General features: G+C 39.7%; 1 protein-coding gene across 23 annotated transcripts in view; it reads left to right on the forward strand.

The window, feature by feature from the left end:
* LOC111562983 (neurexin-1a) overlaps positions 1–23,827 on the forward strand; it is a 249,785-nt gene that overhangs the window by 106,653 nt on the left and 119,305 nt on the right. For 16 of the 23 annotated variants that reach the window (XM_055018390.1, XM_023261828.3, XM_035944240.2 and 13 more), the window contains 7 exons: positions 228–611; positions 7,936–8,139; positions 10,720–10,746; positions 16,311–16,433; positions 18,500–18,881; positions 20,088–20,278; positions 20,957–21,130. In XM_055018390.1, the coding sequence (XP_054874365.1) occupies positions 228–611; positions 7,936–8,139; positions 10,720–10,746; positions 16,311–16,433; positions 18,500–18,881; positions 20,088–20,278; positions 20,957–21,130 (1,485 nt within the window). The remainder of the gene's footprint in view (positions 1–227; positions 612–7,935; positions 8,140–10,719; positions 10,747–16,310; positions 16,434–18,499; positions 18,882–20,087; positions 20,279–20,956; positions 21,131–23,827) is intronic. The other 7 variants (XM_055018392.1, XM_055018396.1, XM_035944257.2 and 4 more) reach the window with 1 other exon arrangement.

A 23,827-nucleotide genomic window follows, 5' to 3' on the forward strand; every position in this document is an offset into this window, starting at 1 on the left:
TCCTGACTCTGTCCAGATGGATAACACTAATTAGGCTAATTTCTTCATCAAACCATATTTAAATGGGTCTTTATTGTGTGCTTGTGTTTCTACAGGGCATGTAGGGTCTTCTGGCATCTATAATCATCAATAGGTGTTATATCTGTTCATCTGGAGAATAAACTCAAAGTAAGTCAGCAAAATAAAACTTATCCAACTGTATCGCTCTCTCTTTTTTTTTTTTTTAGGTACAATATCTATCAATACCCTCCGTACTGCTTACACAGCCCCTGGAGAAAGTGAAATCCTGGACTTGGATGACAATCTCTACCTCGGAGGTCTGCCAGAGAACAAAATGGGGCTGGTGTTCCCCACTGAGGTGTGGACAGCACTGCTCAACTATGGCTACGTGGGCTGCATCAGAGATTTATTTATTGACGGACAGAGTAAGGATGTCCGACGCCTGGCCGAGGTCCAGAAGGCTGCCGGGGTCAAACCGTCCTGCTCTAAAGAGCCTCCCAAACAGTGCTTGAGCAATCCATGCCAAAACAACGGGATCTGTAGAGAGGGCTGGAACCGCTACGTGTGCGACTGCTCTGGGACTGGATACCTGGGACGCTCCTGCGAAAGAGGTAGAACTTTGTTTTTTTGGCACATTTTGTCTACACAGCTGTTAGGATGGTAGGCAGGATCCCTGTCAGTGTGAAACATTGATGATGCCGCACGCTTCTTCCTCATTGTGCGTTTTCTTCTGAGGTAGGCATTAGATCACAAAAGCATCAAGTTAATAAACATCAAAGAAAACTAGAAGAAGAATGGTTTTAATTACACCTATAGATATAGTATTCTTTGTCTTTATGGGAGCTCCAGTTTGAACAGCATCACCAGTCAAAGCCTCCAAGTGGTCTTTTTATCTAGGCTGACGGTTGAACATCAGCAGCTCTCAAACAGCAGACTGAAAGTAATACACGGCTAAAAGAAAGTGCGCATGTGGAGATAGACAGCCACAGAGAGGCAGACAGAATGAGTCAGGATACAGCGGGCTGATGTTAGACTATGTTGAGTGGCAGGTGACTGATGCACCGCTGAAACACTGCTGGTCACGTCCGCCATGCACACTAGCCTGTAAATTGGCTGTCTTCTGCTAACCATTTGCCTCATCAAACCACTCGCTCATGACCAGACCTGGTGCAGAATACTTATACGGGTCTCTCCTCCAGAGAAGAGAAATAGGAGAAGTGAGTGTCCCACTGAAATCTTAGAGCTCAATGCCTTGGCTGTAGCAGCCTTTCCCCTGACTCTGCAGTAAATTATTACACGGGAAGCACATATTTCATAGGTATGCTTGTTAAAAACAAAACAGCTGTCTATGTTGGTGGTGGTATGACTTATGACATTATAATCAATATTTGTTTATGTGATTGTCACCTTATTTCACACTTTACTAAGTAATTTTTTGTGGGGTGGAGTGGGGAGACATCTCTGGACATGGCTGCATGTTAAGCATTTCAGGAACATCAGTAAATTTTAATATCTATCAATAAAAATATATTCAGCAAGTGAGGCATTTTAAGTACAGTTTTATTTATATTTTGCCTGAAGGTGAGACACTGAATTCAGGTGAAGAGGAACTCTTTTTTAAGACTAAAATATTATAAATGCACATATTTGTGCATTAGTCCAAATGTAGCACAGCAATGAAAGCGCTGTTCTCATTTTTGTCAAACCAGAATAATGCTGAGAAGTGAATGGGACCTCAGTTTAAAGATGATTATTGTTTTGGCTGTAATCGTGCAGTCTGCGTTTGTCTAAAGTTAAAGCTGCATTAGCTTGAAGTTAGCCCTGAGACCATCTTGATAAACTCGCCTCAACACTCCACTGCAGATCTTTTTGCTGCATTCCTGTTTGATGTGACCATATCGGTAATCTAGCTGAAATCAAAGAACTAAAAGGAATTTTCTGTCCTTATTAAATTAGAGAGAGTCATATGTGAACTAAACTCAGCAGGGTTCTGCATTTCTGCAAATTCAGCTTTAGCTTGTGGGCCTTTTTGACCGGCTGATTGCCCTTTGACGTCTTTGATTGAAACCTAGTTCGATTAAGACAACAACCAGCTGTGGGTGAATTGCAAATCCTATTGCTTGTTAATATGGTCTGCTGCCAGGCAATTAGTCTAAAATTCGAATTTCAAGCTTATTTACATAATCAGACTGGGTGAATAAATATGATGGATGTATAGTTCATTCACAGAAGACAACTGCAATATTAACTTATATTAATAGCCTCGGATTTGCCAGTAATGAAAATCAGCTGACTCCCAGAATAATATTTTACACTATTTGAATTCAGCTATATACGAGTGGCTCAATGATATGCTTATTTTGTTTTCATGAATTAATGATAGCCATGTTCATAGGGGCTATTCACTGTATGTAAAGCTACTGTACACAGTGAATCATCAGACAGATATCACAGATATTTCCCCGGACCAATACAAAGACAATACAAAGTTTGCAGTGTTTCTTCATATATACAGAACAGCACTCAGGCGGTAAACCTTTTATCTTTCAGCAGTATGTGCAGCATTCATCACCAAGTCTCAACAGAGCAATAGCAGCAAATGAGCGGAAACAGTTAACATATGCACAATCAAGGCAAATGTCAAAAAGAGCCCAAGCATGTGACACCGTTATCACAGCGTGATACATCGGCGCAGGGACAACAGCAGGAACACATTCTCTCATCTGAAAAATTTAACTCCACTTGGAATGTATCACATCCCACGCAGTTACATGTGTCAGCTCTACATGCGCTCGTGCTATCCCTCCGTGCTTTCACCTTATAAAATTGCACTGCCTCAATACCTCATATTTGGGATGTAGGATATGTCTGCCTGGGATGCAAATGATTCGACTCAATAGAAATCTGCTGAGTCAAATGGAAACAAAATGATACAAATGCACATGATGCCAGAAAGATGATGCCATTTTTGTTTTTTGTTAGGAATGCACTTTATTCAGTCGGAAATGTGTCATAACAAGTTCTGTCAATGCAGGCATGTAGTTCATGCTATGGCAAGAAATTAATATTTCATTTGAGAGAATGAAAATAGGCTGAATGTGTGAGAGAAATAAAATGAATTTCTACATGAGATGAATATGTCAACCAGGGTTGTGTCTATGCTGCTCTGATTTTCCACATGTGCTCTTCCATTCTAACTAATGAGTTGACAGGAATTAGGGCATAGTACATGAGGGAGGTGGAGTGGGCAAGGGATACAGATCGTTTCTCTTCAGGAAGATAATTACTTATCCAGAGAGTGTTCTTGGATTCAAAAAGATATAATCCACCCCAACTTCTGTCTGAAAACAAAGGAAGCTCTGTGTTCGAATCAGCTTCACACTGAGAGATTTCTGCCATTACGACCTCCTGTCCTCCCTCCGAACTCTCCGGCGTCTTCTGGCGTCTCGACTCTGCTGTCGAAACTCCCTTGTTTTCTGACTGTCTCTGCTCTTGTGTGTGAGACTGGCATTAGCGCGAGTGTGAGTGGGAGCAGTGGTACGGACGATGGGCCTTGGCGTGCTGCCAGCTGTTTTGATGGCTCCAGATTGCCTCTGCACTGGTAGGATGAAGCAGGCACCAGCAGGCTGAGGAGCTGTCAAAAGAATTACCCCAGCTCTCACTTATCCATGCATGGTGTACCACCCGGTGGCAAAGTACAGCTACTGCATATGGCAGAGGAAGAGGACGATGATGACGAGTAGAAGGAACAGGAGGTGGAGCTTCGGAAGAGAACCATGGCGCTTTTCGCCCTATTTTGAGACATTTTAATTAAGCAGACAAAGCAATTTCCCCCCTTGCATCCCAAATGTCTTCCCCTTCATTGTTCCTCCAGTTGCTAATTAGCCCAAATATTAGTCTTCCAGTGTGAGGCTAAAGCAGCCTCCCAGATGGTGGAGTAGGTGCGCCGCAGCACATGCACATATTCCCTAATGAGATATGACATGCTGAATTCTAACGCTGACAGCATCTGCATTATTTCACATGGACAGGGCCTGTACATGAGCCTTCACTGACACGTACCCCAGATGAAGAAAGAAAGATGCTGAAGATCAATATACAGATCGATGCACAAGTATGCTCACTGTACAATACATGTGCCAGACATATACATTCAATTTGCTGACATATGCACATGTTAGCGGAGGCTTTGCACAGAGCTTTTACCTGCTCAGCAGTGATATTATTAGTTTAAGATCTCCGCCATCTCGTCACTGTAAAGGGATATGTCATTCAGTGGAGGTGTGAGTCCAGAAAATTGCAATATATCATTGCCATATGGACAATTGGTGTAGATTGTCTTGCTTCAAAACCATAGTGCACAACAATACATACAATCATTATGTAAATCATTGTTGCTATAGACAAACGGGTTCTTTGAGCACATTTATTGCTTTTCAGAGCATGAAGCCATTTGCCATTGGTCCGAAGCAAAAGCCAAGAGGTGCAGAATGTTATTGTATAATTGTGAAATGCCCTCAAAGGGGAATATGGCTGCGCTTTAGCATTAAAACACGGTTTAGCCATGCCCTTTGACAGCACACTGTGTGTTAGTCACCATTCACCACACTTGAATGTAGTCACAAATTAGAGAGAACTGGTTGTCCCATGCCCTTAAGCGATGCACACAGATGCGTAGAAAATTGGTTGAAAAACATGAAAAAATGTGACTGGGGGTTGATTTTCTGGGGATATAAGTGAATGTTGTGAAGCAGAAGTTTGGCTCTGGAAATATATAAAGAGTTAAATTTGTTTTAGTAGGCAAACCTGAAGGAAGGATTCAATTAGTGTCAAACTCTTTGTCGAGGTCTATATCTAAGCTGTACATTAAGGCTTTGGATGTCTGATTTCTCCTGCTTCTGATAATAGGTCCTGCTAAAAGACTCTGACATCAAAGACCAAAGACTGAAGCTTAACTTGTAAATCATTAAACTAAGGTGTAATTCTTCTTTAATAACTTAAATGGGTTGAAAAACCTAATTCATGCATACTAAATACTTTGTATCTTGGCTTTTGCGTGCATTCCTGACAGCACTCGCTGAAGCTGCATATTCCACCACTCTGAGCTGATCTATTTTCTATGTTTGCTCTCATTTTGTAGCTCTAATAAAGTTGCAGTTTGGTCACAGAGCAGCAGATGTGAAATTGGCCCATGATGCTGCTACCTCTTTCTGTGTAGAGAGAAAATAGTCTCCCTGTCTCTAGAAATCCACTCAGCTGGCAGGTTGTCTTCACACTTTTAATAGCCAGTGAGTGTATTTCTTGGATTGTGCATCCTAAGATTCTCAAAGAAGGCTGCAGTGAAGAAGACATGAGCTGCTTTGAATTATTTATGATATCTCTAAGCCATTTCTTCCTGTTTATTATGGATGTTGAACATACATTTTCCAAAAAGCCTTTGGCTGTTGTTTTCCGGCACATTTTGAATTGGGTTGAGCTCGGTGCCCTGATACTGTGGGACATCACAATCCTGTGACATGCAGCTGACAGTTCTCCCTTCTTGCAGAGCCGGTTCTCCTTGGGGGAGAATGGAGGAAGAGCTGTGTGCCTGTCTGCCATTGCTCCCCACCCCTCCACATCCGCCCTTGTTAGTAGCACAGCTTTATTTGTTATTTCTCTGAAAGTGCCCCCCCTCAAACGCATCCCACAAATTGCTCCTTGTTTTCTTGTGAAAATCACAAAACAATGTTGCATTGTGCTTTACAAGACAGAAAATGAATGCTTGGTTTAGTTTGGTATGCTCCATCTCCCCTCTGACAGCCTCCTGGTGGGTTGGCACAGACAGAAGCTCTGGCTTCAGTCCTCTCAATTTATTTTGATATTAAACATGGGAATGCCATTAAAAATGACTGGGCTGCCAGGATTGGATTTTTGACAGGTGTTCACTTTGCATTAGGTAATGATTCCCTCACATGTCATTGTCCATATTTTCATATCTACTTTCTGGAGATTTCACATTTATGGCATTTTAGACAATCTCATATGCATCTCAGCTGAGGTGACATTTTGGATGAAATGCAATATTTGCTCCTGTTGTGATTAATCTTATCCTTATATATTATTTATAAGAGGCGTTGCATCATATTGGAGCTTTTTCTTTCACCTTAAGGTAGGCGTTTGGTTCTCTATTCATGTCAGGCACTTGACCAAACTTGATGGAGTTTATTATATACAGCTGGCAGGTCACGAACCAATGCTGGCACAATACTATACCAGTTCAGAGAATGGATTAGCACATTTTCAGCATTATCAGTGGATGTGTTTTTCTTTTTCTTTTAGTTTCATTTTCAGTTGGAGCCTTTTTTTGCACCTAAAATGGATCTTGTTTCAGACTGAGACACTTTAAAGGTGTTAATGCTTGGGCAGGAATTCTATACAGAGAAGCACTTAGATCTGTCACTCGTTTGTCAGAAATAATTCTCACATCCCATTTTTATCAGTTGAAACATATTTCTGAACAACAGACAGTTACAGTTCATTCGTATTCAGTATGATGCACGGTTAACTATAGACAATAACTAATATCTGGTCTCAATGGGTATAGGTGCGAGCTAATAATACAGCGACAAACATTTTTCATGTATCAGGTGCTTGAACAGTTGCTCCATTTTTCCTGGCATCTGCTAACAGTTTCCAAATGCAGCTCTTTGCTTTAGCTGCCTGGCAGGAAGCAGACAGTTTAGCAGTGAGAACTCGTTTGTCACACGCCCCTGTCATCTGCAGCATACCCCAGGAGGGCGTGGAGAAATTGGATTTGGGTGAGGAATGTGACGGAGTCATCCCAGGGGATGGATGTGACATTGGCTCTGTGTGGCGAGGAAGTGGTGATGAGGTGGTGTGTGTACATCGGTACCCTATCACCCCCACCATTCTCCATCTCCCATCCCTCCAACTCGCCTTCTATCTGTCTCAGCACTGCAGCTGCCGTAATGGCTTTGTTATTGGGTTATGGTTTAGTTACACTTCCGGAAATGTTGTTACAACCTCCTGCCAGCGTTAAACAATCTCCCCAGCATTTCACCAGACGGGTGCTTAATGCTTTGAGTAAATGCAGTCACCCTGAGCAGGAGCTCAATATTCAAGGTCCGCAGACTATTACAATTCTGTCACCGTTTGTACTTTTTTTCTCTCAGTCAATACCAATTTGTCCTTTTGTAGTTTGCCACCATTATATTGCAGGTACAAAAAAAATGTGAATTGAGTGCAGCCACTTGTTCTGTAGGAGGACATTAAGCCTGTTGTCATGCCTTCAAACTGTTTCCTTTTTTTTTTTTGTCTAACTACTGTTCCAGCATGTACCTACCTGCATGCTCTGTGTTGTCACAATAGGAGTCCAGCACCTAATTTGGCAGAGAGGAGACAGGACTCAGACTTTGGAAAGAGTTTGGGTAGCTGTCAGCTGTAGTACACAGTGTAATGCGATGTCTGACTTGTGACAAGTCTTGACACACTGCTTTCGGATGACATATTTGGGTACATGCCACTTAGCAGCTGCTTACTCAGAGAGTTTTGAATTGACCCACTGCATTTGTATTGTATTTGTAATCCTAGTAGGCTAATTGTGGGATCCATCAGCAGACAGAATGACACGAGGTGTCTGTGAGATGCAGTATCCTTTCTTTTGAAAACCACATTCAAAGCACCTGTCTGATAAACGCACCCACAGCCACCCCTGGGAGACTGTGGCTGCCCCTTTGTTCCTCATCTTAAAGGTTTACTATTTCCTCTATCTTTCATCAAGATTTAAACGAGTGAAAGTCACAACATTAAATTATATCCACAAACAGGACATTATTTTCAGTTGAGTTGACAGCCCAGGTCATTGGCTTACCATAAAACTGCTTCAGTCCATTTTGCCAATCCCTCATCTTGTTTTCTTCCCTATTCTCTCTGCAGAGGCGACTGTCCTCAGCTATGACGGCAGTAAGTTTATGAAGGTCCAGCTACCCCTGGTGATGCACACAGAGGCTGAGGATGTGTCTCTGCGCTTCCGCTCCCAGCGAGCCTATGGCATCCTAATAGCCACCACGTCTCGGGACTCTGCTGACACTCTGCGTCTGGAGCTGGAAAGCGGCCGCGTCCGCCTCACTGTCAATTTAGGTAACGCCTCGGATGTACACAGGCTGCGGCAGCAAAGTCAAATTAAGCTCGATAACATATGCACTCTGTCTCCCACACACACATGCACGGACATCAATTATCCGTATTTTTATATATATATATATATATATATATTTTGAATAGACGGAGATGGTGTAAAGACTTTCAATGGCAAGAGTCTGCGGCTCTCTGCTCACTGCCAGTTGAGCACACAGCTACTGTTGCCCAGCAGGGAATGCTCGCTGCCCACTCCATCAGCTTACTCAGATCAGCAGCTATAGATGTGCATCGCTCGAAAGGGAATTGTCCATGTAGTGCACACACTGCTGTAATCTTGTGTGCTGCTGTTTCATTTCAAAACTGTTATCATTTGTATGAGGAAGCTAAGAATTATTCTATAGATGGAGTGTGTTTATAATATTGCAGCTACACTCAGCTAGTGGTTGCCTAATATGATGCAGCCCGCAGCTGTGCTTAATCAATGCTCTGCACACGTTTCTAATAATAATCTTGCGCACCTTTGCACTTTAATCATTGTTGGAGGAATGTGTGATTGCACATAAATCAGCAACTGCGTCTTAAATGAGTACCTCCTGCCTACAGCAAAAAAAAAAAACAACAGAATATGAAGGATGAAATGAAAGATAGATATTCTTGTGTATGTATGTGTGCTCATTTGCTCAGTAAAGAATCCAATGATGGCTGTGAAAAGGTTGATATCTCTCAAACAGAGCGATGCCACACAAATGATAGCCATCTATTTCTTCTTTCCACTGGCTAAACAGAAATGGGCTCCCTAAGCGGAGCCGTTTAGCGGTGCATGCAAAGTAGACAGTCTGTGTCTGCTGTCAACCACAAGGAATCATGTGTCCCACCATGGAAGACAACAGCGCCACTCACTGACAGAGCTGACAAGTCAGATCATTGGGACCACAAAAAGATGCCCTCTGATGAAAACAACAGTGTGTTGCTTTCTTTCTTTTGAATTCTCTTTGACACATTTTTGAGGATTTTTTTTTTGTTTGTTTTTTTTTGAGTTTGTCTTTGGCCGTCAGCCCTTGAAGAATGTCTTCCTTGTCGCTCCTTCAGAAAGCAGAGCATTCCCTGTAAGGGTAGGCTAGTGTTGGTCTCTGGCTGTTTGCGACCACTTTTCTGCTGTGGTTGACAACACATGACAAGCAGGGCCAAATGGGAAGGAGGGGGAGGGAGTTCGATCTGGGTCACCTTTCTCAGAGCACGACATGAGCTCAGCCTCAGGAAACAGAGAGGTGAAGTAAGATACGAAAATAGTACAGCTTTGGATTCACTGTAGTAAAAATCAACTAGAATCGAAACAATCACTATTTTTCTTTTCTGGGGAAAAAATAACCGTAGTGGCATACGTAATAGCCTTCAGTAGTTTTTAATTTAAAATAAACAATGCCACAGTTCATATCCTTCACATACAGTAGCAGCAAAATGTACTTTATTTTTTATTTATTGTATTTATGGATTATATGAACCTGTAATAGCATTTCTGTGCCACTGTAGGTCTATTTTAGATATTTTACATAGTCAAGGGTAGTATATTGAAATATGAAAGTATTCATGTTTTTTACTGAAGTAAGTTTGTAAGATTTCATAAGTAAAAAGTAGATGTACTTGTGATGCATACTGGCCTCTACTATAATAATTTTTGAATTTATTATCACTGCTGTAATAGCATGCATCATTTTAATGCTGACTGGGATGGAGCTAATTTGACCTATTTTTAGACTGAAGTGGGTAGTACAATCCATGACAACATCACCTTTCATAAGTGGATCATAGGTTACACCACCTAAGAAGATGTCAAAAAAATGGTAGTAGTGTAAAAATGTGAATATTTAGTAATGGATGAAGACGCATACAGTGCAAATACACAAATACATTCGAGTAAAAAATATTTCAAATTGTACTTAAGTGCAGTACTTGGTCCAACTTAATTAATGGTATTTTGCCACTGCTCCACTAGCGCAAATAGTACTGTTTTTCAATGCAGATTCCTACTTACACTACATATTGAACGTCATTGGTTTTAGTGAAGCCGTAATATGATGCAGTACAAAGATGACAATGGTTAAGCATTGAAAAGCAACATGACAAAATGTTAAGATCATCTTGTGGAGATGGTGCATTTATAGTTAGGTAGAAGGGGGGGGTTGAAATGCCTTCCAGTTGGCCCTGTCTGACCCTGACCAAAATCTGATGCTTTCATTATGTAGATATCCTCCTTAAAACAGAAATCCTCTAGCTTGCAGTATGTAAAAAGATGACGCCATGTAAGAAAAACAAACAAAAAAAAAATCTAAACATCATATAACTAATCCTCAGCTCGTGATTCTACATTTCTGTAGCATATATTCCAATAAGCTTCTCTGGAAGGACTATACTGCAGTGCTTTTAGCAGCTCACTGCAGCTCGGGGCCATGGGTGAAAGCATCAGAGGACGGACAGTGTCCATGTGTGTGTCCCCAGAGGGGTGGACTGTATGCTTTAATGATGTCTGCAGCTGTAACGTTGAAAGATGAATTTATCTCTCATCTATTCTTCCCCATCTAGATTGTATCAGGATTAACTGTACCTCCAGTAAGTTACTGTTCACCTTTCTTGTTCTTCTTCTTCCTCTTCCTCTTCTTCGTCTTCTTTTTCTCTAAGTCTTTGCTTTTTAGTCCCTAGAAGTGTTGTTTCATAGCCATGTTTGCATTTTAATTTCGTACATGACCCTGAGATTAAAATATTCTCAAGCTGTGGTGAAGGGAGTTCAGTCAATGCACTGAAATATATCTGGCATGCCCTTTGCTTTGACATTGACATTACATGTTGTCATACCAAATTTCAACAGCGATGAGAACATAAGAAATTTCTGCTGATGTCCAGGAGAGTAATAAGCAGAAGGGAGGAAATGGAGGGAGGCTTTAATTAATGATGAACCCAAACTTGGCAGTCAGCTGTGATTTCACACACTTAGTTTTTTTTAATTAATGAACCTTTTCGCTCATGAATTCAAGCTGATATAAAACGCATGCTATGGAAGCGCAGGTATTTTAGACATGCATGATTTCTCTGTCTTCCCTTTGCTTTTCTTGTTTTTTTTTGTTTCCTTTCTTCTTCAATATTCACGCCGCTTGTAAATTGATGAGGCCATTCAAAGCACAGAGGAAATACAGAGTGTGATTTTATTATTCTCATTAACCTGTCTTACAGAGCGGAAAAGAAAGGGATGAAGAGGGAGGAAAAAAGGATAGATCTTGTTGTGGGATTCGTGGTGGACACGCGTGTGTTTGTGTATGTGTGCACATTTGAACAAAGAGGTTACATTGCAGTATTTTGGAAGGTAAATATCCTTGACATTTATTATTCAGGAGCAGTGATGAATTAATAATTGGTTCTTTGGAATCATAACACATGAGCCTTTCTCCCCTGTTTAAAGATTCTGAAGAGACAGACACTCTCGGTATCAGTAAATAGCAACAGAAATGAGACAGTTTAAGCTGTGTAATAGTGTGCCAGACTGTGTCACATACTGTATATAAGGACAAACTGTTGTCTGAAAACACAAATGTTGGATGTCTCTGTGTGTAAAGTGCTACAGTACTTGAAGGTCACTGCCTGATGAGATGTGGAAACTTACACAACAAAACGCCCCCCTACAGAATCGCATGATGTGACCTCTAGACTTGCTCCTCTGAGCCAGCCCTTCTTAACACCTTTCTAAATGCTAAATAGCATTGTTCATGCATCTTGGATTGCATCCCTTGTTTGTGTATGCAAATACAAAGCTCTAAGCTCTAATTCCCCCCATTCCACTGCTTTAAAAGGTCATTCTTGGTTTATGAGGATAGTGTGAAGGCATAATCTGTGCACACACAGACATCAGTAGTTGTTATACTAATATTTACTGTTCTGATTACTCTATTTCTACTGTCATTCATTCAGCAAATTTCCTCCAAATCAGCCTTATGGTACATAGCATGGGTGGGAGCAGGTCGTCCTGTTTAGTGTAGAACTGGTGGAATAAGTGCTAATAGACAGTAAAAAAAATGTAGTGTATAGCACCATATAGAGGCAGAGTGGTGTCACTTAGATGTAGGAATAATGCAAACAGAAATATGATCATACAGCACTGATCTGTTTTGACAGTGAGGTAATTTTAGGCAAACATGTCATGCTGTAGTTCTTTCATTCTCTCAAGCAATACTGCTGTTAAATGACTATGTGCTGCATTTGCAGAATTAAATGTTTGATAAATATCAGCACATGCTACAAATGTTTGCTACACAGTGTATTCCAAAGAGAATTATTTTGATTCTGTCCACATTTTAAGCAAATGTATAAGTACAATAGAACACAAGGCTGGAAACAGCAGGTCTTTCTTTAATAGATCCAGACCTAATTGTGTCATAAGAAAATGTTTAATTGAAGTTCTTGGAAAGAACTGTGTTAAGCCAGTGCATTTCTACTTATGAGGAGTTAGCGTTTAATTCCTTTTTTTTCCTAGATTATTTTTGTCCTCTTTTTTTCTGTGTTAATTAATGTGTCTTGTCAGGCGCTGCAGCTCCGGTCAGCTTGGTGGATGAAGAATTTTAGCACCGACTCAAAGAACACATCACTGTCAATTAGGTACCTAGGCTCCCTGGGGCTGCCCAGAGCTGTCTGAAGAAAACACTGCCACTTCCACTTAAACACTGTTAACATGCACTGAGTGACAACAAACTGGAAGTATGAACTAAAAATATCTTGTGACAGATTGGCGTTTTTTTCTGCATTTCTGGTCTTCTATTATTCATTAACTTGAACTGCAGGATAATCACAATTTACAGTGTAGCTGTGATGCAGTGATGAGAGCTACTTAATGCGATTATTCTCTCTGTGACCTTCCTGAGCAGCATCTCAAGGTGTTTTTTTTCTCTTGGAACTGATCTTATCCACACATCAATCTTTAGTTTTTTTGAATTATTTAGAGTGAAAGAGCTGCAGGACATGTTTTTTTACATGGATGTTACACCTGTGTGTATGTCAGGACTGATAGATCAGAGGGTGATTTAAGGGGAAGATGCATGTGTGAGTGAGGTGCATGTTGCGTTCTCAGGCAGAAGACATTGGTGTATTTACTCGTAAATTTTGTGATTTAAACACATTACCAATACACTTTTGGGCCCTACTATTTTGGTGATCTTATACAATTGAGCTAAATGGATCAAATCCTGTCACTATATGCATTTAGAACTGTTATTGAACTGCCTCATTAAAAATTTTGCCAATTTGAGCAGCGATTTCCAGTCTTGCTTTTAATTTAAGCTTGGAAAAGTAAAAGAAGCTAATCTGGTAACAAGTAAAACAATGTGGTCAGCAGACAGATCAATTCTGTTAAAAGGAACAAGAAAACTGTAGATGAATAAATCTGAAAGAAACACACACACACATATATATATATATATATATATATATATATATATATATATATATATATATATATATATATATATATATATATATAGATATATAGATATATATATAGATATATATATAGTGATAACATACAGTGTGACTGTAAAAAAGTGACACCCTAAAATCTCAAAATAATTCTTTATTCAATATACCAACTTTTATGTAGAGAATTTTATAAGAAATTCTGAAATATGATGTAAATATGGGACAAAAAAAATCATAAAATACCCTCCCTGCAGCGGAGATACTCACCATCAGCATATGTGTGTTTCTGCACCTCTGCAGCACTTAACTGTTTTAAATTAATAAGCAATTATGATGTTGTTCTAAATATCTGCAAAGACTTCATAAAGAGGCTAACAGGTTGGCTCAGTGGTCCTTTAATAGTATCTCCTTAAAACATGTAAAAAGAAATCCTAGCAATCACCCAAAAGTTACAACATAATCAGGGGCTCTCAGTAATGGAACACATAAACATAAATGCAAGTGGAGAGAATCAGCAGATAGATACTGATTGTCATGATTTATTGTGTTACCCTCTGCTTGTTCAAACATTTTAACAATAGCTTTTCTCTTAGCAAGGCACTGGTTGGACAAGCAGGTACCGTAGCATGGCAGCTGGCTGAAGCTTCCCTTGCTGTGTTGCTGCGGCTTTGATGTCTGTGTTGACGGTAATCCAGTGCAGTGGCCTGCTGCTTGGTCAGTGTGTTCCTGTTCCCTCCACCTGTGTGAGTCACAGTGTCAGGGCAGGCGGCACCAGTATCTGACATGTCATCCAGCTAGCCAGAGCTGATTGACTGGATAATCACATCTGCTCATGCGGCCCTGTGCCACACTTCTCCACTGTTCCCTTGGGCTCGAAGTCGGTGAGGCACGGAGGGATCACTGCAGATCCATCACGGCAGATAGATCACCATCAGCGAGGGCCCTAGAGAGGCTTGGACACAACAGACAGTGGACTAAAGGGCCTTAATGTCTCGCCAGCAGCTGGTGGTTTGGACCACAGACTGCACTACAGGCATAAAACCAGGGCCCACAGAAGTGGATGTTGTGCAGGAATGTGCTTCTTCATACAATTGACCTCTTTTTCCCTTTCCCTTTCTTCCCTCCTTGGAGAGCAACAAGGACAGAATGATGGAAGGCAAAGATCAAGCATGCTTTCAAGTCCAACTCCATCCCATTATTTCATATCTCTCCTCCTTAATCCCTCGCCAGTCGTCTGGTTTCAATCCTGCCCCGGTGTTTAGTGCTTACAAAGCAGAACTGTGCCTCTGAGATTGAGTGTGTCCCAGTACTTTGGCACCCTCAGATTTGCATACACATTGCACCGGAGCTTTGAAGATTGCAGAAAAGCAGGAAATAAATAGCCATAAATGGGTTCAGGCGAATGAACCTGGCACCCGTCTGAAATGCTCCCCACAGTGGGCAAGGTATCCGGAGCCTGGGGATTTTAATACTGTCACAGTGGCACATCCTCATTGGCCTGTTTGCTTATGTGTACCCAGTAGGGAAACATCAGGGTTATATAGCAATTTAAAGAGGCTGTTAGATGGAGGCTGTGCAAAAATCAACAATAAAATAAAAGAATGTGTTTCCACGGTTGGACCGATGTGGAATTTATTAGTGGAGAAGTGTATCCTGGAGAAATTTTTTTCTTTTTTCCTGTCCATGAGATTGCAGAGATTTGGTGCAATTTGTCTGATTTATCAAGAATTCTAAATCTCTCCTTGAGGTTTTTGGCATCGAGATTCTGTGTGACATCTCCATTAGAGGCTGCCAGCAGTGACACACTTCATACAATATTAATACACCGGTTTCAGGATTCAGTGAAGGAATGATTAAGAGATTGTTTTGTTATTAGTTAAAGGTTATTCAATTGAATGACAATTTGGTGTAATTTGGGGTTTTAATGAAGGTGCGTAAAACCTGATGAAAAAATCTGTGCAATTTTATCTAAATGCTTCTTCTTCCAAAGCACCCATTCATTTTCAAGGGTGCTGATTAAGATCACATTCTGTATTTTCTGTTTTTTTGTGTGACTAGAGTTCCAGGAACAATGGCTTGTTTATTCTGCTTTTTGTATTAATTTGATTTTTCACCAACCAGCCACACTGCTTTTATTATGTAAGTGTTTCTTTCTGCATCATTATTTCATTTCATGTGGTGGACATGAGAGAAACCAAATACTGGGTCGCACTGTCGTAGGTAAACAAGATGGAGAATGATGCTCTGTGGTTGCTCAGTCGTAGCCTTTTGGTAGTTATTTGCTGCCACCATGTGGTCTGATAGAAATGAAAGAAACTAACATGAAATAGAAGATCAGTTCTACTGAAAAGCCTAATTTGCCTTTGTTTCCTAATTGAAGTAAAAGTGTGGGCATTACACATTCATAGAAAAACAGTTAGTTTGAATATTGCCTCCCTCCTCCTGGTTCAAAGAAAATGGTGAGAATTCAGAATTTTTTTGCCCTTTCTAATGGTGCGAAAAGTACTGCAAATGCAAGTCAGAATGATGTGTTTTTATGGACCATTAACTATGTTTACCTTAATGTTTTCTGCTTCTGTCCAACTACTTCACTCATTCACTCTGTCCTCTTTTCGATCCCCCCCTCCCTCTCTGATTCTCTTTATATCTGCTATTTGTTTGCCTCTCTGTTATGAGTGTGTGTATGCATGTTAACCGTTGTTTGGACTGTCCTGCAGGCAAAGGTCCAGAGACTATATTTGCGGGTCAGAATCTGAACGATAATGAGTGGCACACAGTTCGTGTGTTCAGGAGGGGCAAGAGTTTGAAACTGACCGTAGATGATCTTCTGCCTGTGGAAGGTACTTCTCATCCTCTTTCCCTCTGATAAATATACTTAAATAAGACAAAATTTGTTGGGCTCTCAGATTCTGGGTAAGATACAATCTATGTTACAGAATAAAAGACATATTTAAATGTATTGTTCTGTACTATACAGTCATGGCCGAAAATATTGGCACCCCTGGAATTTTTCCAGAAAATACACCATTTCTCAGAAATAGTTGCAATTACAAATGGTTTTTGTATACACATGTTTATTTCTTTCATGTGCATTGGAAAAACACACAAAAAAATAGAAGAAAAAGCCAAAATTGACATAATTTTACACAAAACTCAAAAACTGGGCCAGACAAAATTGTTGGCACCCTTTTAAAACTGTTGGTAAATCATTTTATTTCAAGAATGTGATGCTTGTTTAAACTCACCTGTGGCAAGCAACAGGTGCTGGCAATCTAGAAATCACACCTGAAGGCAGTTACAATGTATAGAAGTTGACTCAGCCTTTGCGTTGTGTGCCTATGTGTGTCACACCAAGCATGGAGAAGAGAAAGAAGAGCTGAGAAGCATCTGAGGACTTCACAGGCAAAATTGTGGAAAAATATGAACAATCTGAATGTTACAAGACCATCTCCAGAGATCTTGAAGTTCCTTTGTCCACTGTGCGTAATATAATCAAATGGTTTATAACCCATGGAGCTGTGGCTAATCTCCCTGGACGGGGACGGAATACAAAAATTGACGAAAGAATGCAACGTAGGATAGTTCGAATGGTGGATAAACATCCTCAGTCAAGTTCCACACAAATTCAGGCTGACCTGCAGAATCAGGGTGCAAAAGTGTCAGCTCAGACCATACGTCATCATCTGAATGAGAAGAAGCGTTATGGCAGAAGGCGGAGGAGAACCCCACTGCTGACAAAGAGACATAAAAAAGCCAGACTGGAGTTTGCAAAAATATACCTGAGTAAGCCTCAGTCCTTCTGGAAGAACGACTTGTGAACAGATGAGACTAAGGTAGAGCTTTTTGGAAAAGCATGTCATTCTACTGTTCACAGAAAATGGAATGAGGCCTACAAAGAAAAGAGCACAGTACCTACAAACATAGTGGAGGTTTAAATTTCCATCTGAGAGGTGTAAGAAGCATGTTGATGGTTATAGAAAGCGATTGGTTTCAGTTATTTCCTCCAAAGGGTGTGCAACCAAATATTGAGTTGAGGGTGCCAACAATTTTGTCTGGCCCATTTTTTGAGTCTTGGGTAAAATTATGTCAATTGTACCTTCTTTCTTCTGTTTTTTTGTGTTTTCCAATGCACGTGAAGGAAATAAACATGTGTATACCAAAAACATTTGTAATTGCAGCAATTTATGGGAGAAATGGTGTACTTTCTGTAAAAATTCCAGGGGTGCCAATATTTTCGGCCATGTCTGTAGAGGGTTCTGACAGGCTAGTAAAGACTGTATCACTGATGTTCTCATATATTTTGGACAAAATGTTGCTGTTTGAAATCCAAAAGATGATTTAGAACACATCCATCATTGAATAATGTTAGATAAAATACCAAGCATAGCTCTAAAATGTAATAATAAGGCCCAATGTGCTGAATTTTTGTCACAGTATTGCAATGGTAACCAGTTAGGTTAATGTTACTCTTCATTTTACAACAAAAGTATTTATGTAGATAGACTCTCTGTAGAACCTTGTTTATTTTTAGTAGTAAAAAGTGTTAAAAAAAAAAAAAAGTTATTTTTTCTTAATAGAAAGATGTGCTACATTGTTTAGTCTAAGATAAGTTCAGGAATGGTTTGTTTTTTATAACTGTTGCTCTACATTAAAAATGTATTGAAATGTATTTCTTAAATAGATTTGTACCTGATGATTTGATAAGTTAACTGTTGCTTTATATTCAAAAGCAATAATTCTCACAGGCTACTTTAATTTCTTTTCAACCCGGAAATCACATCAGTTTAACATCATGATGTTATCGTTATTACTGAGAAGATCTGCAGTGGATCTTTATTTGCAAAGCAATGCCCATTTAACTGTCTTCTACCCCAAATAACATCCTCTCTCCTTCTACTAATCAAAGGTCAAATGGCAGGTGACCACACCCAGCTGGAGTTCCATAACATTGAGACGGGCATTGTGACAGAGAAGCGCTTCATGTCCATGGTGCCGTCCAACTTCATTGGCCACCTCCAAAGCCTCTCCTTCAATGGCATGGCCTACATAGACCTCTGTAAAAACGGTGACATTGATTACTGTGAGCTCAATGCAATGATTGGCTTCAAGAACATCATTGCAGACCCTGTCACCTTCAAGTCACGCTCCAGCTATGTGACTCTCACTACCCTGCAGGCCTACTACTCCATGCACCTTTTCTTTCAGTTCAAAACCACCTCCTCCGACGGCCTCATCCTGTATAACAGCGGGGATGGAAATGACTTCATTGTGGTGGAGCTGGTCAAAGGGTAAGTAGATCCTTCCTTAAGTATGAGTCCAGAAAATCTGAATTGGTTTTCTCCTGTTTATCTGATGTAGATCCAGCAACTTTTACCTCTCTCACACCAAGTACTCAACACGTTAACTCTGGCTTTTTAGATCTGTGACAAACTGTGAGATATTATGTTTTATTTCCTGTATATTTGACTTTTTGGTGTCATTTCTTTTTTTTTTTTTTATGCCTGTGGTGTTTTTGCATTACTTTCCCCATGGTTTGTGAAATACCAAGGACCATTACTCAGACATGTACTTAAGCACTTACATTTGAATTGGTGTAGTTGGCACTTACATTTTTGTTCTAGCTGGTGGTACAGTGGTACCTATTCGCCCACAGAAGTCCAGCAAATACAAAAAGCAAAAAAAAAAAAAAAAAGAAGCTTTAAACTGTACTGAATTACATTTATACTTAGTGTAGGTGATGTTTATTTATGTAAGAATCTCCACATAAATGGATTATGAATTTACAAATGCCGCTCTTCATAGTTTCCAAGTACAATGTAATTTTTGACAGTTTTTTTGTGTCACTGTGGGACTTCAAATTCTTCTCTTATCACTTCCATGCCAGAATATTTACTGAAAGAGCTGTCGGCTATTACTGTTCTTTTTCATCTTCATGAAGGCACAGCAAATACCCAACATAAAAGGGAATCGACTACACAAGGGTGTTTTTCTTATTGCTGAAATGCAGCTATAGAATAACCTTCTTTTAAGTAATGCCTGAAGTTAGGATATTCAATATGCTGAACATTGAAGTCACGCAGTTTAATTAAAATGAGCAGGCAAATCATAAATTGCCTGTAAACCAAAGAATTTGAGGCTGATTTTTTCAGCACAGCCCAGAGCCCTTTGTTAATTCTGCTACCTGCCAATTATTTGTCTTTTCAGACAGCTGCACTTTGTGATATTCTTATATCTGCACATTTTAACACACAGACACCCACCAACGCATACAAACATACAGTTTTGCTCCAGTTTTCAGATATTTAATATACTTTGCTCCTTATTTATGTTAGTTTATGCGCTATATTCTAATATATGTTGTCAGTTAAGGACATGTATATATATTCAAATAGGTGTATTTTTGGGTGAGAGCAATAACTGGAATTGCATTTTTCAGTATTTCTGATGAGTAACTGCTACCAAGTTCATTCATGTTGTTAAATGTCTGCTTCCAGTTACCTGCACTATGTGTCCGACCTCGGGAACGGAGCCCACTTGATCAAGGGCAACTCGAACAAACCCCTGAATGACAACCACTGGCACAATGTCATAATCTCCAGAGACACCAACAACCTCCACACTGTCAAGATTGACACCAAGATCACCACACAGACAACCACAGGAGCCAAAAACTTGGACCTGAAGGGTGCGTATGCAGAATTTATAGATTTTTCTTTTAGGATTTCATTAAATTGAAGAAGTGGCCTAGAGATGAACAAAGCAGGTGTGTTACTGAAAGGTTCCACCAGAAGGACAAACTGTGCTAAAAAATAACGATTTACTCCACTCATTACCAGCATTTAGGACCTGTGAGAAGAATATGACATTCATCTGTTTCGTGACCACCACTAACAATGTAGCAGCAATTTCATAGAAAAGCCCATTTGTGCTTAGCAGGCCAACCTTGAATAAAAATTATTTGAAAGAATTATCAGCAACAGTATGAAAACCTTTGCAACTGCAAGGATATTGGCATAATTAGTGTTCTACCTTGAAGAATGCTATAATTGTTCTTATCAGAAATTGCTAAGGAAACAGTAAAGCATGAGGCAAAGTCTATAAATGAGCAAAGAAAAGAAATAGAAAGAAAAAGTCTCCTGGAGCAAGACTGGCAATAATTAACCTCCTGTACTCCTCCACTCGCATAAAATACTTGAAACAACCGCTTAAATTTTAGCTTGAAAATGTCGTCTATAGTGTTGTGCTTCGGACGTTGCTTTGAAAAGCTTGTTACTTTACTGCCACATGTATGATAAGGTAAGCTTGTTACAGTGTTTATTTCCACTAGGGGTCAGTATTGTCATGTTTCTCTTTCTCTGTACAGGTAACCTTTATATCGGTGGGGTGGCCAAAGAGATGTACAAGGAGCTGCCCAAACTGGTGCATGCTAAGGAGGGTTTTCAAGGTTGTCTGGCATCAGTGGATCTGAACGGGCGGCTGCCAGACCTGATGTCAGACGCTCTGGACTGTGTGGGGCAGATAGAGAGAGGATGTGAAGGTGAGTCAGTGAGGAACCTCTTAGCTCAAAAAGAATACTCTTGGTGGCAATAAGTTGCTGTCAGCTTTTGCATTTTATCAGTGTGATCGTGCACAAAAAGAGAAACCTTCAATTCAAATCTAATTTTACTGATTAAAACTTAATATTTCTTTATTTGACTATTTTATTTTTCCTCTGTTTTCACAAAGCTATCTTAAAGGGTCATTGCCACACTATGCAGTCCTAATCAGTCCCCCCATTTGTACACTTGTCCGACAAGGACACAAACACACTCGCACTGTGAAGCACACCCACACTGGCAACCTGTGGCTCATAATTTAACATCCATAAAGTGTGTTAGTATTCTGTTAGAATGCATCAAGCTCTGACACTCCTCCACAGGCAATCATTTCTGTTTCACTTGGCCATAATCTGATTATTCTCTCTGCCATATTTGTACTGCCAGTGTTATTTCCCATTTTATCCCCATTCTGTTTTGCTCTGTGCATGCTTGCTGGATCTGAGAGTTTGCCAGAAGCAATCCTTTTGAATTATGTATGAAGCCTTTGTTGCATGCATGAATATCATTTGCCCAGTCTAATGTGTGCACCATATCCAGAGACAATATTTGATTTATTTTTCAGCGTCAGTCACTTAGTTTAATTTCACAATTCATCCACTCATTTTCTATTGAGTACGCAACTTCTGATCTTTTCATGTTTCCACATTACAAATGTAATCAAATCCAGCGCTCTGTGCAGGTCTGTCAAAGTTGTTGTTTTCATTTTGCGCCACACACACTCAATGGTGGCCGTCAATGGAAATGATAACACATTTATTGGATTGTGATGATTGACTCGCTAAGTAGCATGTAGCTGCTAATAGTATATGAACAAAGCAGAGGCAGCAGATTTTTCTATTTCTCTAAATTTAACTTAACATATGAAAATAAAGCATATTCACTTGTGTCATTTGTGGCAATTGCTTGGTTTTATTTTGTAATGCTTCTACCATTTTGAGACTGACTGCTGTTAAAGTTTTGCTGAACCCAGCCTTCGTTGTACAATATAATTTCCTACCCACTGGTTCTTTCTGCGGACAAACATCCCGTCCCCTGTCTCTCCTGCTTCAACAGTCTGTGTCTCTGTCACTCCATCTCTAACGTCTTGGTGCTTCTACTAACAGCTGGTATACTTTGCCTTTTCCTTTCCTATTATTTTGCTGACAAAAGTTGCATTGATGAAAGCTGACTTGCAAGGTAGATAGCTTTGTCTGTTTGATACAGAGTCTGATGTCCCTCCTCCTCCCACTGTTTGCATCTCAAATACCTCTGCCCTCCACGTCTCCACAGCCTCTACCTCCACAATTTCCACATGTCCCTGAACAAGATGACTGCCTAATATGCCATTCACCCACCAGCCATAAGGAATGGGCTTTAGTCCCATAGGAATACAAGTATCATTACCATCTTGTATCAAACTCTATGGGGCTCAGTTTTTGATTTGCACTGACATATTGTACGTTGTTTTAGTTTAACCTAACTTTTTTTTTTTTTACTGTGGTTATTATTATCTTTTTTTGTCCGTATTCTGTACTTGTAACAACTATTTTTTTTTGCATGCCTTACAATAGTCATAACACCAAAGTTGTATCCCGCACGGACCTCCTATGAAGCATACTCAGGTTTTAACTCAAACATCAGTCAATTTTCATGTTTCACATCGGATTAATCATGGTATAAGAATAATGTGTACTAATTATATGTCCCAATTATCTCTAGCACCACTTTGTTCGTAGGAAGCTATTTTGAGCAGCAGGCTTCAGCCTTTCAAGATTTAACAGGAACACCATTGGCCAGTAACCATAAAATGGGTACAGATGCATTTTGCCAAAGATTGCTACATTATTTGTAATGGGCATAATTTGAAGTTTATCTTCCTATTAGTATCTTTCATATAAACCAGAACATCACAGAAATAGGAACTCTTAAAATATATATATATGACTCAATATCTTCACTGGTAAAATTATTGTACATATTTCTAAGTCTGTCGCTACCCATTTGTTGTATGATTGTTTTTTTAAGTCAGTCATAAGTCAGTCACATAATTTGATCCTTTATATTTCTGACACAACAGGCACATCATGTAAGACTTAATAATCAATAGAATAATTCATATAACCTGCAGTTAGATAAAATTGTGAGTTTTTTTTTTTTTTTTTTTTTTACATTTCCAGTTTTGAGTGGGCTACAGCAAACCCTTAAACTACTATCCAGTTACCATAGCTACTCTCAAGTCTGAGCAGCGTTGACTGCGACTGCACTTTATTCAAAAATATAGAGAATGTATAAGGATTTGATTTTAATGTTTTTTTCTTTTAACAGTTGAGCAACTGCTTTAAAATCTATAAGAATACATACATACACAACAGAATGACAACACATTATCAGCATGTGTTCAGCATGGATTATTATGACTGTAAAGGAGAATCTTGTATTCAGTTATGTGTGCCTTTTTCATTAAATATTTGTCATAACATACTGTAGATCTAGATGAAGATTATAATGATTGACAGCGAGCAATGGCCAGAACTTTAGAGTCAATAGACCAAATTCTTAGTAATTCCAAAATAAATATATCTCATAAACTCATAAACCTAAACATACTGACATTCGTCCATATCAGCCCTTGTCATTCCACTAACATTTCCCAATTA

Source organism: Amphiprion ocellaris, chromosome 16 (assembly GCF_022539595.1).
Source record: "Amphiprion ocellaris isolate individual 3 ecotype Okinawa chromosome 16, ASM2253959v1, whole genome shotgun sequence".
In the NCBI taxonomy this organism is placed as follows: Eukaryota; Metazoa; Chordata; class Actinopteri; family Pomacentridae; genus Amphiprion; species Amphiprion ocellaris.